We start from the raw sequence: 13,996 nt of genomic DNA on the forward strand, positions 1-13,996 counted from the left end.
ACTTGCTCTAAACCCAACAGTATATTATCCAGAGATATCTTACCTTATCATTCACAATATGATTGTGATTTTTAAACATTTATGAAGAATATACACACACATACATACATACATACATACATACATACATTAAAGTTGGAGATATCCCAAATAATTTTCAAGTACTGAAAGACAATTACCATCGACATATGGTTTCCCAACCCTAGTATAGCACAAAGAACGCACATAATACCTACTTATTATGTAAATATGAAGAATTAAATGAGAAAGTGAATCAATAACACAAATATAGATCGGGTTATAGTAAGTTATCATTTCTTTTGTTTATTTTAAGGGATCCCTTATAAGACTCACTTTTGATCATGTAGCAGCTCAAACGTCAGTTTTTAAGTCGCCATTGTTTGCAAATTTACTATATACTATTTGCGGGTTCACTGTTCATCGGCTTAGTAACAGTGCCGGCTCGAGCCGAGCTGAAAATGTGAAATGACGGTTCTGCCCTTCGTGGTCTGTTTAATTACGGTATTATGTTTGGCCTAGGTATAAAAGGTCTTGGGGTGATTGACGCGAGCATTTCCCTCTCGAATTCGTTGTAAGCTGTCGTCTGCGCATCTGGAGGTATGTAGTTGTTGGGGTGCTGGGTTCTGCATGTTATTGTTTTATTCATGTCTAGTCGATTTGGTACTTATTTGTTGGGTTTGTGTGAAAGATTGTTGGGTATACGTCTGATTTAGTGTTTTTGTGACAGATTCTTGGGTGTGTGGCTGATTTGGGCGAAGAGAAGGAGGGTGATTTTGGAGGAAACGGGAGAGGAGTTTCTACATGACTGAAGGGTGGGTACCGAAATTTCTGACTGTGAAAGTTCGTGTTTTTATTTGGTTCCTTTTTGCGTTAAGCTATTGATTTTGATTCTGCATGTTGGGTCTCTGCAACCTGCTTATGAACGATTGCATTGATTTTGATCCTGCATGTTGGGTTTTTGCAACCTGCTTTTTGCGAGCTAATCATTTACTATTTGGACCAATGATCAGGAATAAGGCTTGAAGCTTTACAAACATTGCAGCCTGGGGTGAGATTTTTTGATATTTTTTTTCCTATGGTATTGATTAACTTCTGCCTATTAATTTAGTTTGAAAATTGATATGGGTTTTATTCGATTTGTTCATAATCTTCCTGGGTTTTATAGAGTCTGGGTTTGTTTCCATAGAGTTGGGGTTTCTATTTGATTAGATCTGATGAAGTCTTTTTTCTTTTGGGGTTTTGTTGTTTGTGGAGCAAATAGGAGAGGAGCTCTTGCTTGCTTGAAAGAAAAGAAGTGGAAGGTATTCGATCTATTTTGTTGTTTTCCTTTTCTTTTCTTTTTTGTTGCAATCTTAATTTTGTGGTTGAAATTGTTTTTGGGTTCTGTATTTGATGAATCAGGAATTGGAGACATCTTTAGATCATCGCTGGATATAATTGTTTGTAATTAGAAAGGAATCTGTGTGAAGGTATTGGGTTTTTTTTCCATTAAGATGAAATGTTAAGATGCAGAGTTTATTTGCTGTTTGCTTTAATGTGTGAATTTAATTGGAAATGGCTGATACATGCAGACATTCATTTTTGTTTTTTATGCAGAATTGATCAATTGTGTTTGCTTGATGTGTCTGCGGTTCAATCAATTGTGGTTGTGATTCCTGCAGTTAGTGCTTCTAAGGTAGTTTACTATCAAATGTCTTGCTTTTTTATTCTGATTTTTTTGAAAATATCATTTAGTTAGTGATTGTGTTGTGGGACTGTCTTTTTTTGATTGAAATGGTCTTCTGCAGGCTGTGTAATTCTTTGTACTTGACAGCCTATAGGAGACTTGATTGATTTTGTGTGCAGGTTCAGTTGGTGCAACAGTAACATTCAAGTACGTAGCTATCTTGCTCTGAAATTTGAATTTCATGTCAAAGTCATGTTACTTAATTTTCAGATTTGTTTCCTCTGCTTAGGTAAATTCATAGTTTAACATATAGCATTGTTTGGTTTCTTGGTAAATAAGAAAGACTACAGAAAATAGCATGCAATATCTTCTGTCACTGAGTTTCCTACCTTGAATGCTCTATTTTTTTTTATTTATATTACTGATCAACAACAGTCTAATGTCAGTGATGATGGAATAGCTGAACACATTAAACAGGTAAATATTCAAAATAACACAGCTAAGAAGGATATCCTCTGCTTCTATTTCTAATGTTGTATGGATTTTATATTTCAATGTTCTTAAGGCTCCACATCTCCACATCTTATATTAATTGTAATGTTTATCGGCAGTTGCTGAATATAAAGAAACAAAGAAGTAGGAAAAAAAAAAAACACGTAAGAATAGAATAAATAAAAAAACTACATGTATATAGAAGCCATGTTTAACTGACATAAAAGCATAGGACTCCTCATTAGCATGATGTAGCAGCAAAAAGTCATGCTAAATATGCAAGCCGACATAGCATTTCTGTACTATATATCTTGACATTATTAGCCTTTTATTTTTAGCCGTTTATGTATATGGAAGATTAGGTGGCATTGGAGGTGTTGTCAGTTGTGAAGCTGCTGCTACTAACATTCCGATCATCTTTCTCAGGTTGGTTGCCTATAATTGACATTCCAAAAGCAGGTGAAGCTGTGAAAAATAGAAGTGGATAATGTGAGAGCCGATGATCTTCATTTAAAAAAGACTTCAATCATAGTTGGCCGGATTTTACACATAATTAGAATTCTTATACAAAGAAAGTGTTAGTGGTTGTAATAAGTGGTTTTCTTTTGTTTTGCAGATATTGGGAACAGTGAACTATCAATGTTTGCAAGTATTTTGAATTCAGGTACGAATGTTTAAATGATGTTGCTAATAAAATTTAAAGAGCTGTCACAGTCTGCATTTAGTATATTTGATTTCTGTTTTGAAAAGTTATTTGCAGGATATATTACCCTTTTGATTTATGTTTATCCGTTTTCCTAAAGCTTGACGATTATGTTATGTTTAAAAATGTTTCAGTCTTTTGTGTGAGCTGAAGTTGAATGGTGTGTTTGTACTGTTTGAAAACATGAAAATCAGTCTTTTGTATGAACTGAGGTTGGATAATGTGTTTGTATTGTCAAACTTTTCATTTAGTGAGAATGAGAATAGTAATCTAATATGTTTATAACTGCATGCACATAGCCTAAGGTCAGTTAATTAATACAGAAACCAACCAATAATAAGAAACCTTTACTGTGTAAACATTCAGCACATATGTCTTGACCTTTATGTAGCTTTGTTCCATGCTTCAGATATTTCACATTCATAATCAACAAATACCTTAGTATACAATCATCTAATTCTTTTTCAATTTTTTTCTCCATTTACTTTATTTGCTTCTATTTTTAACTTCAATTTCGTTACTGATACCTTCATGCCTAAATCTGTGATGAAATTATTTCTTCCAACCAGTATCGGTAATCACTTTAATGCGTCTTTAATGCATGTTTTGGGCGTTCCAACAATTGAAAGAGAGCTATAAAATGATTTCTTATGACATAATCTTTATGCACTAATAATCTCTTTGTATTTTCATCACTGATTACAAATTTAGGCTCTTTATTTTTGTGTCACTAATATATGATTTAAATGATCGTTACATAAAATTGTTTGTACTTGACCGCCTAAAGTTTATTGGGAGTAGTTGCAGTCAATTTTTTAGTTTCATATTATTGCTAGGGGATGTTCAGAAGAAGGTTTCTGTTATATTTACATGTTGTTGCTGCTGTTTTAATGTTGAACTTTGATTGATTTGGTATGCAGGTTTCAGCTGCTACTGTTACTTTTGCTGCAGCTCCTGCTGTTGGTGCAACTGATTTAGTTGTTGTGAGATTAGTCTGCAGGTTTGTGGTTTTTTCTTTTGGTCCATATTGTTGATCCCTTGCCATTGTTGGTCCATAAACATATGCTGATCCCTTGCCATTGTTGGTTCATAAACATATGCTAATGGACATCAGCATCTCTTTTTGGCAGACAAATAAAACGACAGTTGTAACTAGGTTACCCCGTAAGTAGGACAATGTATTTTTGACAAGCTGTTTCAACAGCCATTGTAATCTATATTTGAATATTACCAGAACATCTATATTAATGTTTATGTTTGTAAACCAAGATCTATGTTAGTTCCAAACTGAATTCTCTATCCTTCAAGACCTGCAGATTCTGTTCCAAAACCCGCAGCAACGCGCGGGCACACATGCTAGTTTTCAATCAAATTGGTAATTGTTATATTACCTACCTAGATCTTATCAATGGACAAAACCAAACACAGTTCATGTTCATGAATCATGATATTAAACCCTAATTATGAATGCATTACTGTTTTTCAGTTCATCTTATAATTTGTAGAAATAATCTACTCATAAAAATCTTAAAATTGAAAGCTCGATTTACCTAAATTTAAACGAAAACGAGTCATACAAGTGTTCCCTTAAAATTACCATTAAAGAAATTTTATAATGAAATAGTCATCCATGGCTCTACGTAGCCAAATCGGAAATCGATGATGCATTCATAATTGTGATATACAATCATAAATATGAACGGTTTAAGTTTAACAAATTTGGTTTATCCATTAATTTGAGGGGAAATGATCATTTACCCAATTTCAGCTTAAAAATTGCTCACTTGCTCCACTAAGAGTTTTTTAACCCCATTTACCCAAAACACTCTAAGAGATTATTTCCCTATTACCCAATTAATTCTTTTTTTATTCTTTTTATTTATTTTTGGGACTTTTTTGCCATTTCCTTCTTTCTCACTTAGAGAGAGAAGTCGTTGGATACCTTGCCGGACTCCGGTGACTAGTGGCCGGCCGCGGAATTCGGCGACCTGTGACCGGAATCCGGCGATCGGTGATGGGAATCCGGCGACCGGCGACCGGAATCCGGCGATCGGTCCCTAATAATACCCAATAACCATATTATTGCCCCCCAGTAATCATATTATTGCCTCCCAAAAGTCATATTATTGCCTCCAATAATCATATTATTGCCGTCCAGTGAATTGTATGAACTCCCAAAACCAAAATGAATACACTACAGGCACAATTGATCAATTTATAATCATATTATTGACTCCCAATAATCATATTATTGCCTCCTAATAATCATATTATTGCCTCCTAATAATCATATTATTGCCCCAATAATTATATTATTACCTTCCAATAATCATATTATTGCCCTCAAGTGAACCAAAATGAATACATTACAGATACCATCTCCACTGACCATCTCCATCGTTCATCATCATCTTCTACTTTGGTCAACTTCAGTTCAATTCCATCCACATCATCTTCTACCCAGTACCCAGTTAGCCTCAAATCCTTTGAATTCGTTGAAAACAATCAAAACCCCTATTTGGTTATTTACCAAACAACGTTTTTCTCAAATGGGTCACTGAAAACTCCTCCTCTGTGGAGCTCAAGTCGGTCATGAACGCAACAAGAACTGCCGCTCACCTAGTTCGATTGGAACGAGGCGGAGCCGAAACGCATCGGAGGTGCAGGATCGAGGGTGGCCGGGCGACGTCGTAGGCCTGGATCGAATCGGATTGGACTGATCCGATCTGGACTGGGTTTCACAAATTCGTTGTACTCATCGGCGGAATGGCTTGAAGGTGCAGGTTCGAGTTTTGTCGGGCGACGTCGAATCTGTGGCGGCCTGGATCGCATCGGATCAGACTGATCCGATCTGGACTGGGTTCACAGATCCAAGCTGGGGATCGATTTGCTTGGAGGAGGCGGCACTTTTATTTGGCGCGACGAGGATGGCGGAATGACGGCGTTGCCGGATTCGGGGGATGGAGGAGAGAAATCGGTGGGGGGAGAGAGAGAGAGTCTGAGAGAGAGAGATAGATAAGTGTAATTCATTAATTAAAATGAGGGCAATACTGTCAATAGATGTTAGATTGGATAAATGGGGTAAAAAAACTCTTAGTGGAGCAAGTGAGCAATTTTTAAATTGAAATTGAGTAAGTGGTCACGGCCCCTTAATTTGATCTAGTTAAGTATCTCAATTATTATCAATTTAGCTGAAAATATAAATAAATAATATACTATCGAAGACTTAAAAAAAAGCGAGTAGTCGAGATGTAATTGAAAAATTAGTCACAAAAATGATCCCTTAAATTGGAAAAAAATAAAAATAAAAACTCCCATTGTGGAAAGTGGCCAAAATATAATTTTTCTACGGGTTCGGGTTCGGGTTCGGGTTCGGACCGGCTCTCTATAAAGCAAGAGCTAGAAATACGAAGAAGCACGTTTGTCTTTCCTGTTCTCCAAGCTATACTCTCTCAAAATCCCAAGCTTCGATCTTTACACCGCCAAACCCTTTTCAACCATGATTAACGGTTCGACCACCTCCTCGAGCTTACTCTCAATAATCTACTACTTGATCGATTTTATTTCCAGTCCAAAATTGGTGCTTTACCCTTTTTCTAATTTGTTCGAGCTTTTATGTTCTTCAATGTTCAATTTTGTGGCGCAATTAGGGCTTATTGTTTAATTAGTTTGATCTTGGTGACTGGAGATTTTTTATGCTTTGTATTGTTTAAGCATTATGTTAAACCGCGTTATTGGTCCATTTTTGTGGATTTTAATTGAATATAGGATCTGGGTCTTTGGAATTTTGGCATTTCTGATGTGGGTTTTGGTTTTTAGGCGAATGGGTTCGGTTTTTGCGTTTTCGGTGTAGAGTAGAGTATGTAGAGTTGTCAGTCAGTTTGGTTTCTTGTGCTGTATTTAGCTTACTTGAGAATGTTGTAGTGCTGAGAATGCTATCTAAAGATGCTGCATATTGTTTACGAAAGGAAAAGTAGGTTTTGTTTGGTGTGGAATATGCTCTGTATGTGGTCAGCTTAAGCTGAGGATAAAAGAAACCCATCTGAAATAGTATCGGATTTGTGTTTGGTGACTTGGGTTTATTGATTGACAACTATTGTCTTATTACTTTTTGTAGTGAGCGTAAAATGGCAGAAGGAGCTTTTCAAAGCTGTGGAAATTGACACTACCCAGCCCCCTTATGTATTCAAGTGCCAATTATACGACTTAACAGGGGTGCCTCCTGAAAGACAGAAGATAATGGTTAAAGGTGGTTTGTTGAAGGTGAGTGGTTGGCAATTTTCCACACCTTCATAAATCCTTGCATATGCTGTAAATAGCAACGAAATTCTTCTGCATATGTCTCATCAAGAGTTGCTTACATGGCATGCGGTTAGTGTGTTCCTGACTTCTCTTGTCTGTGTGCAGGATGATGCAGAGTGGTCGACATTAGGAGTAAAAGAGGTGGGGGTTGTTTTGGAGTGCATTATTTCACTCGCTATTTATTTTTTGTTATTTTATCACAACTGTTGCTTAGTGACATAAATTCTCCATTTCGACTTTAATAAGAATAAGAAATGATTCATAATGTATACTTTTATAGGGTCAAAAATTGATGATGATGGGGACTGCAGATGAGATTGTCAAGGCTCCAGAGAAGGGTACTGTTTTTGTAGAAGATCTACCAGAAGAAGAACAAGCTATCAACTTGGTATGATTATGTGCTCTACGAATTTATCTAGACCTTTATTTATTTATTTTTTTCAGTTGAGTGAACAACTTGTTCTATGTGGCTGTATGAAAAATATGATTTTAAATTGTTATCATTGACCTTCTCTTCTCATTGCTTTGTGCCTGTGATAGTCCCTTGCAAACTTCTCCTATCTCTTTCCTTAGAGTTTACACTTTACACTGCTGTCATCTGTTTTCTTTTGCCTCATCTTTAAAATATTTCAGCCTATGTTACTTTTACTTTCAGGGTCATAGTGCTGGTCTATTTAATTTGGGAAACACCTGTTATATGAACTCCACTGTACAATGTCTGCATTCTGTTCCAGAGTTGAAGTCAGCTTTGATCAAGTAAGTTAGCTTCTTTTAATAATTGTCTTGCAGTTTATTTAACCTCAAACCAGTGATCAAAATGCATTTTTTTCTTTAGCTACTCACATTCAGGAAGAAGCAATGACGTGGATCAGACTTCTCACACATTGACTGTTGCAACTCGTGATTTATTCAATGAACTGGATAAAAGTGTCAAGCCTGTGGCACCCATGCAATTTTGGATGGTTTGTCATCTTATTATACTATGGATCAACTTCTCAAACACTTTCTATCTCTTTATGAAACTTGAGAGACTCCTAGGAGTATAGGCTCTGTGTGGGATTGCTTCTCTAGGAGTTCCCTTATAACTGTTTTGGTAGAAGCACGGAGTTTTTTCATAAAAATTTCAAGTGTTTTTCGTGAAAGCACTGCCAATGGTTTTTAAGGAAGCACAGACCAAGTGCTTCTTCAAATGATACCAAATATTGCTTTTATAACTTAGTGGCACTTTTAACAATTTCTGCCAAATGCATACAAAAGTGCCTTTGATAGTCTAAAAGCGTGTTTGCTAATTTTAGAAGCAATCCCAAATGGAGCCATAATCTTGATTTGCTTGCATTTCAACTATCAGGTTATGTTTTTATTTTTTTTAATGTATTTTTTAATTTCTTTATTGGAGATTGTAGCTGAGCATTCTTCTTAGAAACTATGTCAGTCAAAACAATAATAAACTCCTATACCTATATTTTCTTACTGATAGAAAAAAGTATGAGTGGATTTACTATATTGTATTTGCAGGTGCTGCGTAAAAAGTATCCTCAATTTGGTCAGCTCCATAACAATTCCTTCATGCAACAGGTTTCCATCTGTCGCCTAAAGTAGCGGTACAATATGCTTCACTCTTGTTACTGGTAGTTTGGTAATCTTTTTTATTTAAATGTGTAACAGGATGCTGAAGAATGTTGGACACAACTTCTATACACCCTTTCTCAGTCTTTGAGATCTTCTGGTTCAAGGTAGTTTATTCTTATATACATATATTTTAACCCTACTGGCATTCTTTCTACTCTATTTTATTTGCCAGTTCGTGTTCTGAGTTTATACATATTGAAATTTATAATGATTGTTGGTTTGAACAATGTCTTGCAGTGAGAATCCAGATACAGTGAAGGCCCTTTTCGGTGTCGACCTAGTTAGCAGGTTTGATATCTCCATTACAGTTATTTAATTAGATTGACTCCACTCAATAGTGTGCTGAGATTTACCGTTGACAGTTTTCTTTGTTGATATTCAAACATAACAATGTATTTCACTAGTCGGATGATTTGTTCTGGACAAGAAATGAAGTAAATGTTTGAAATAATTATATGGTTTTTATCTGCATAATGTGTATGGCTTCTACACTGAAGAACTACTACCAATCTTTTATGCCAATGCTGTTTTTATCAATTTGTGTGGTTTCTTTTCTTCCTGCTTGACATATGACTGACTCATTAAGGATCGTTATTAATGACTTCATAGACAGAATACCTACTTAGGAAAAGTGAAATTGCCAATTTACCTCTAGGTTATTTATTTATTTTTTATCTCACCAAGTGATCAAAATAAGCTGGACCTCCAGCTTATTTTCATGATTTTTTATAATGGAATGATGGGTAAAGATGTTGACTGAAGTGGGGCACATAGAGGGTAAGAAAGAAACAGGGGGAGAATGTTTTGATCTGGGTATTTATGGATGAGAGTCAATAGCCAAGAGGAATGTGAGGAAGGTGAAGAGAGATAATGAGCAGAGGGTTCAGATTCATTGTCAAGGCCTGGGAAGTGGGAAGCAACATTGTGTAAAAACATAATGGAGGAAAGAAAAAGGGCCAAAGCTTTATACATAACCATGTCCACAGCCCCTGCAGATGATGGCCCTTTATTCACAACCCTTTATCAAGCTGAGAAGGTCCTCGCCAATGATGGCTTGGACACAAGTAACACGCACATGGCCAAGGTAAGTACTTCTGGACAGATGGGTGTATGTGGGTTGGTGAATGGCAAAAGGGCAAGACAGCAGATAAGGGAAAGTTAGCTGGCCTTCTGGTGCCACAGTGCCACTTATGAAGGAGACTTCAAAACTGTGTTTTATGGATGGTAAAGGGACTTATACAGGTTCTTGTGGAAGGTTCATGGGCTGAATTTGAGATATGGTCAAGGGGACTAAGAGCTTTATCAATGGGGATTATTATGAGGGTGAATGGCCCCAAGGATTGCAGGACGGCTAAGGGCGGTATCAATGGAGGAATATGAATCATTACATTGGTCAGTTAAGGAATCGAAAGATTTTTGGGAGTTGGAGCATATGGGAATAGCCATGATGGGTCTTGGGAAGAAGGATTGCCTGAAAGAAATGGTACATTAAGGTGCGCTGATGGGAGCTTCTATGTGGGTGTTTGGAGTGAGTCAAAAGATCAGAATGGGACTTTTTACTTTCTTCCACAGTGGGTTCTTCTGGTGGTCATGTGGATTGGGATCCTCAGCAGGTGTTTGCAGTGGACTTGGATGATTCTAAGGTATGTCCGGTGGGAGACTATTTCAATTTCTCCTTCACAGAAGATGCTGAATTCGCATGGAATGTAAGCCACCTATTTATAAGCAGAGAAATGAAGGGATTGCGAGGCCGAGGGACCGTCCCATGGGAGGGTGAGTAATTAGTACAGGATCCAATTGTGATAGAACTGGGAGGGACTGTCCAATGGGGTTGTTTTGTTTCAGGAGTCTTGCAGGCAAGTGGACAGAGATTGCGATTTCCTTGAACAGGAAAGAATAACAAAATATTCTTTCGGTTGGTCTTCACTTCCAAGAAGCTTCATGCAGAGATGAGATGGGGTGCACTCTGCATGAAGCTTCTTGGAAGTGAAGACCATACTTCTGGAGTTTGCACTCTTACCGGAAATGGTGACCCTGACAGTGAAGGAGCCCGTCACGTTTCTCAAGGTGAGATGGGTTGGCTTTTTCTTGACCCAAACTGGTGGGCTTCCACTAGATTAGGCATTAATATGCCAGCATGGGCTGAAAGGACACTGAGAAGAACCGATTGTGATGCACACAGTTGGTTAGAGAACCAACAGGGAGCTGTATGATGTCATTCTGTTTTCTTTGGATAATTGGCATGCTACAGGACTACTGATATCAGGAAAAAACTTGAGCATGCATACAAGTCGTTCCAATATGGCCCAAGTCCAATCTCTTCTGTTCATCCAAAGCCATACCCAAGACATTTTTGTGCTTTTGTCTTTGGAGTTTTTGTAGAAGACACGTGACAGCAGTATAGTTGGACCCAAATTTTAACTTTAAATGTGGGCAGGCAGTTATCTGTGTGTAGTCTGGTCTATAGTTGAAATGACAATGCTTACTAGCAGAATCATCAGTGAGGTCATTGATATGGCACATTCGCTTTGAGAGGTTAGGGGGTGGATTGATAAATTGACAGCTAAGGGGGTAAGTTGAAAACTTCACCATTCCTAGGGGGTATTTTGGTCATTGTTCCTTAAAACTTAATATATAGTAATGTTTCAGAAGCAGCATTTCATGATCTAAGATTTTTTGTTTGAACTGTCATGATTTATGAGTAATCTGTATTCATTATGCTGAATCTTTGTACAATTGATGTGTGGCTAGGGTGCACTGTGCAGAAAGTGGGGAAGAAAGCTCAGAAACAGAGTCAGTTCATTCCCTTAAATGCCACATATCACAAGAGGTGAACCATTTGCATGAAGGGTTAAAACATGTAAGTGTAATCACATCTCTGTTGGAGGTCTTACTTTTTGTTCACCATAACATGTAATGATGTTATGCGGACACAGGATAAACCTACATCACTCTGATTGTTGCAATATACAATGTAGGGTTTAAAATCGGAGTTGGAAAAAAATTCTCCTTCTTTGGGGCGTAGTGCAGTCTATGTGAAGGAGTCCCGTATCAATGGCCTGCCAAGGTACAAATCTGTATTATTCTTCATATAGCATTGTATGTCACTTGTCTCTAATCTTGCAGTATCCAACTGTATGGGTCACACTATTATGAATTGAGTGAATGACTTATGCCATTATATATCGTATTCTGTAGATCACTCGATTAAGTTTGTGTATCTGGACCCCTTGCAATTATTTGCTGGGTCGCCCTCCATAATTTTTTAATTTTTAAAATTTTTCTCTCTAGGTATTTGACCATTCAGTTTGTCCGCTTTTTCTGGAAGAGGGAATCAAATCAGAAGGCCAAGATTTTGCGGGTAATTCCTGTTTTCTTTTATCCAGAAATCAGATTTTCCATATATTAAGAGGAAATAAGAAGTATTTTGTATGAGAATAGGGTTTTGTGGAAAGGTCTTGACAGTTTTAGAGTTTGATGCCAGTTTACTTCACTTGAATTTTGTTAGCATCACTGACTTTTAAGCTGTTTTCACTTTTCTCAGAAAGTGGATTATCCTTTGGAATTGGATGTTTATGATCTGTGTTCAGAGGATCTTCGCAAAAAATTGGAAGCTCCTCGCCGGGTATATACTTCGCTTTTGCTCTAATGAGAAGATATTGATTTTTATTTCCTTTTTGTTGTCCTAATTACTTCAACTTCAAACTGTCAGATTTTGAGGGATGAGGAAGGTAAAAAACTTGGTTTGAAACCCAGTGAAAAGAGCTCTGGTTCAAAAGACAATGATATCAAGATGTCTGATGCGGAGGTGATTACTCAACCTTGCTATACATATTCACACAAGAAAAACATGAATGCATATGTGATTATGTTGAACGCATCTCAAATCTGTTATATGTATACAGGGAGCCTCAAATGGAAGTGGAGAACCCTCTAATGCTATGTCTGATGAAGGTAATTGTCAGTGAACCTGTCAAATTATGGGGTCTTTTGCTTGTTTACTCGGGTTCATTACATGTCTGGCTTGCATTATTGCATCATTTGACTGTGTCATATAGCTGCAGGTGTTCAACCTGAGAAGGAAACACAATTGACTGGAGTTTATGATTTGGTTGCTGTGCTGACACACAAGGGTCGCAGTGCTGACTCGGGGCATTATGTTGCCTGGGTCAAGCAAGAAAGTGGTTAGCTTTCTGGAACAACTTGTACTTTGTTAGCATGCTATTATTCAAACTTTTAACTAATTGACTTCTTTTGTTGGTTCAAGGGAAATGGATCGAGTATGATGATGATAGTCCCATCCCACAGCGGGAGGAAGATATCACAAAACTCTCTGGAGGAGGTAAGATTGCTGCTAATTCTTTGCTAATAGCATAATGTTTGCTCAGACTACCACATGCTTCTGTGACCCACACAAGACACTGAGACAGATATATGCCATTCATTGTCATATAATATAAATTCTAACAATTGTGTAACTCAGTAATTCATTTTGTCACTTACCATTGCTGGTGCTTTTGCATGCCTTTACTGTGGCATTTCATGTGCAGTCACTCCAAAATTGTCCATTAACCTTCTGCTGCTGCTTATTTCAGGTGATTGGCATATGGCCTATATCTGCTTGTATAAGGCCCGCGTACTTCCTATGTGATAGTTCCTTTATCTCAATCAAAATTTGAAAACTTGAAATTTCCTGCATGTCTGCATTTCAAGAATTAGATTCTACACAATTGTACTTCTGCCATTAAAGTTTGTCCCGCCTGGGTGCCAGAAAAAAAAAAAAAACTTGGTCATGATTTAGATGTGATAGCTGTGAAAGTGAATCTTTGCTTACATTGAAGTCGTCAAATGTGTGTTAGAAAGAAAATTCGTTGTTATTAGATGCTTTTTATGAAAAGAAAGTGAATTTCAGTTATCCACATTATTTCCATTTTTTTCCCCATTGAGCTAAGTGGTGATGACGAAGGTAGATTACTTAATTGACATGGTGTTATAGTCCATGGCCTTATCATCGCGATTTTGTGGGAAAGAAAGGTCCCATCACCAGCTTTCTATGAAAATGACTGGGATTGTAACAATAATCCCTGGGGTTGTAGATGACCGTGATTAATCTCTACTTGCAGTATTCAATCGGTGGAGAGCATTCCCCTGACTATCCTCTGCTCACATCCACCCTTTCTGTT

At 37.2% G+C, this 13,996-nt stretch overlaps 1 protein-coding gene, 1 long non-coding RNA gene and 1 pseudogene across 10 annotated transcripts; all 3 read left to right on the top strand.

Moving 5' to 3' along the window:
- The first annotated feature begins 413 nt into the window (after positions 1–413).
- LOC133740587 (uncharacterized) lies at positions 414–4,234 on the top strand. Of its 8 annotated transcripts, none has more exons than XR_009861329.1 (9): positions 414–618; positions 749–833; positions 1,032–1,322; positions 1,423–1,490; positions 1,618–1,696; positions 1,809–1,894; positions 2,606–2,668; positions 2,796–2,843; positions 3,803–4,234. It is a non-coding gene; the product is annotated as an uncharacterized LOC133740587 (long non-coding RNA). The 8 variants fall into 8 exon arrangements; XR_009861328.1 differs by lacking the exon at positions 1,423–1,490 and adding an exon at positions 2,123–2,164; XR_009861325.1 differs by lacking the exon at positions 1,423–1,490 and adding an exon at positions 2,134–2,164.
- Positions 4,235–6,246: 2,012 nt separating this feature from the next.
- LOC133725368 (ubiquitin carboxyl-terminal hydrolase 6-like) lies at positions 6,247–13,728 on the top strand. 2 transcript variants are annotated; one of them, XM_062152591.1, is made up of 18 exons: positions 6,247–6,391; positions 7,000–7,145; positions 7,290–7,325; positions 7,465–7,572; positions 7,840–7,940; positions 8,020–8,146; positions 8,700–8,759; positions 8,850–8,917; positions 9,051–9,101; positions 11,565–11,673; positions 11,792–11,880; positions 12,105–12,174; positions 12,358–12,438; positions 12,526–12,621; positions 12,719–12,767; positions 12,872–12,997; positions 13,081–13,155; positions 13,409–13,728. In XM_062152591.1, exons 1-18 carry the CDS (start codon positions 6,382–6,384, stop codon positions 13,462–13,464), a joined length of 1,458 nt encoding a protein of 485 aa, XP_062008575.1. In that variant the 5' UTR covers positions 6,247–6,381; the 3' UTR covers positions 13,465–13,728. The 2 variants fall into 2 exon arrangements, with proteins under 2 accessions (XP_062008575.1, XP_062008576.1); XM_062152592.1 differs by having other exon boundaries at positions 12,878–12,997.
- LOC133725369 (phosphatidylinositol 4-phosphate 5-kinase 6-like) lies at positions 9,108–11,557 on the top strand (annotated as a pseudogene).
- Positions 13,729–13,996: the final 268 nt, after the last annotated feature.

Source organism: Rosa rugosa, chromosome 1 (assembly GCF_958449725.1).
Source record: "Rosa rugosa chromosome 1, drRosRugo1.1, whole genome shotgun sequence".
Taxonomy (NCBI): domain Eukaryota; kingdom Viridiplantae; phylum Streptophyta; class Magnoliopsida; order Rosales; family Rosaceae; genus Rosa; species Rosa rugosa.

Excerpts from the sequence above, each read along its gene's own strand:
- LOC133725368 (XM_062152591.1), top strand. Across the intron at positions 8,147-8,699 it reads CACCCATGCAATTTTGGATG|GTGCTGCGTAAAAAGTATCC; the intron begins GTTTGTCATCTT and ends TTGTATTTGCAG. Across the intron at positions 12,175-12,357 it reads AGAAGGCCAAGATTTTGCGG|AAAGTGGATTATCCTTTGGA; the intron begins GTAATTCCTGTT and ends CACTTTTCTCAG.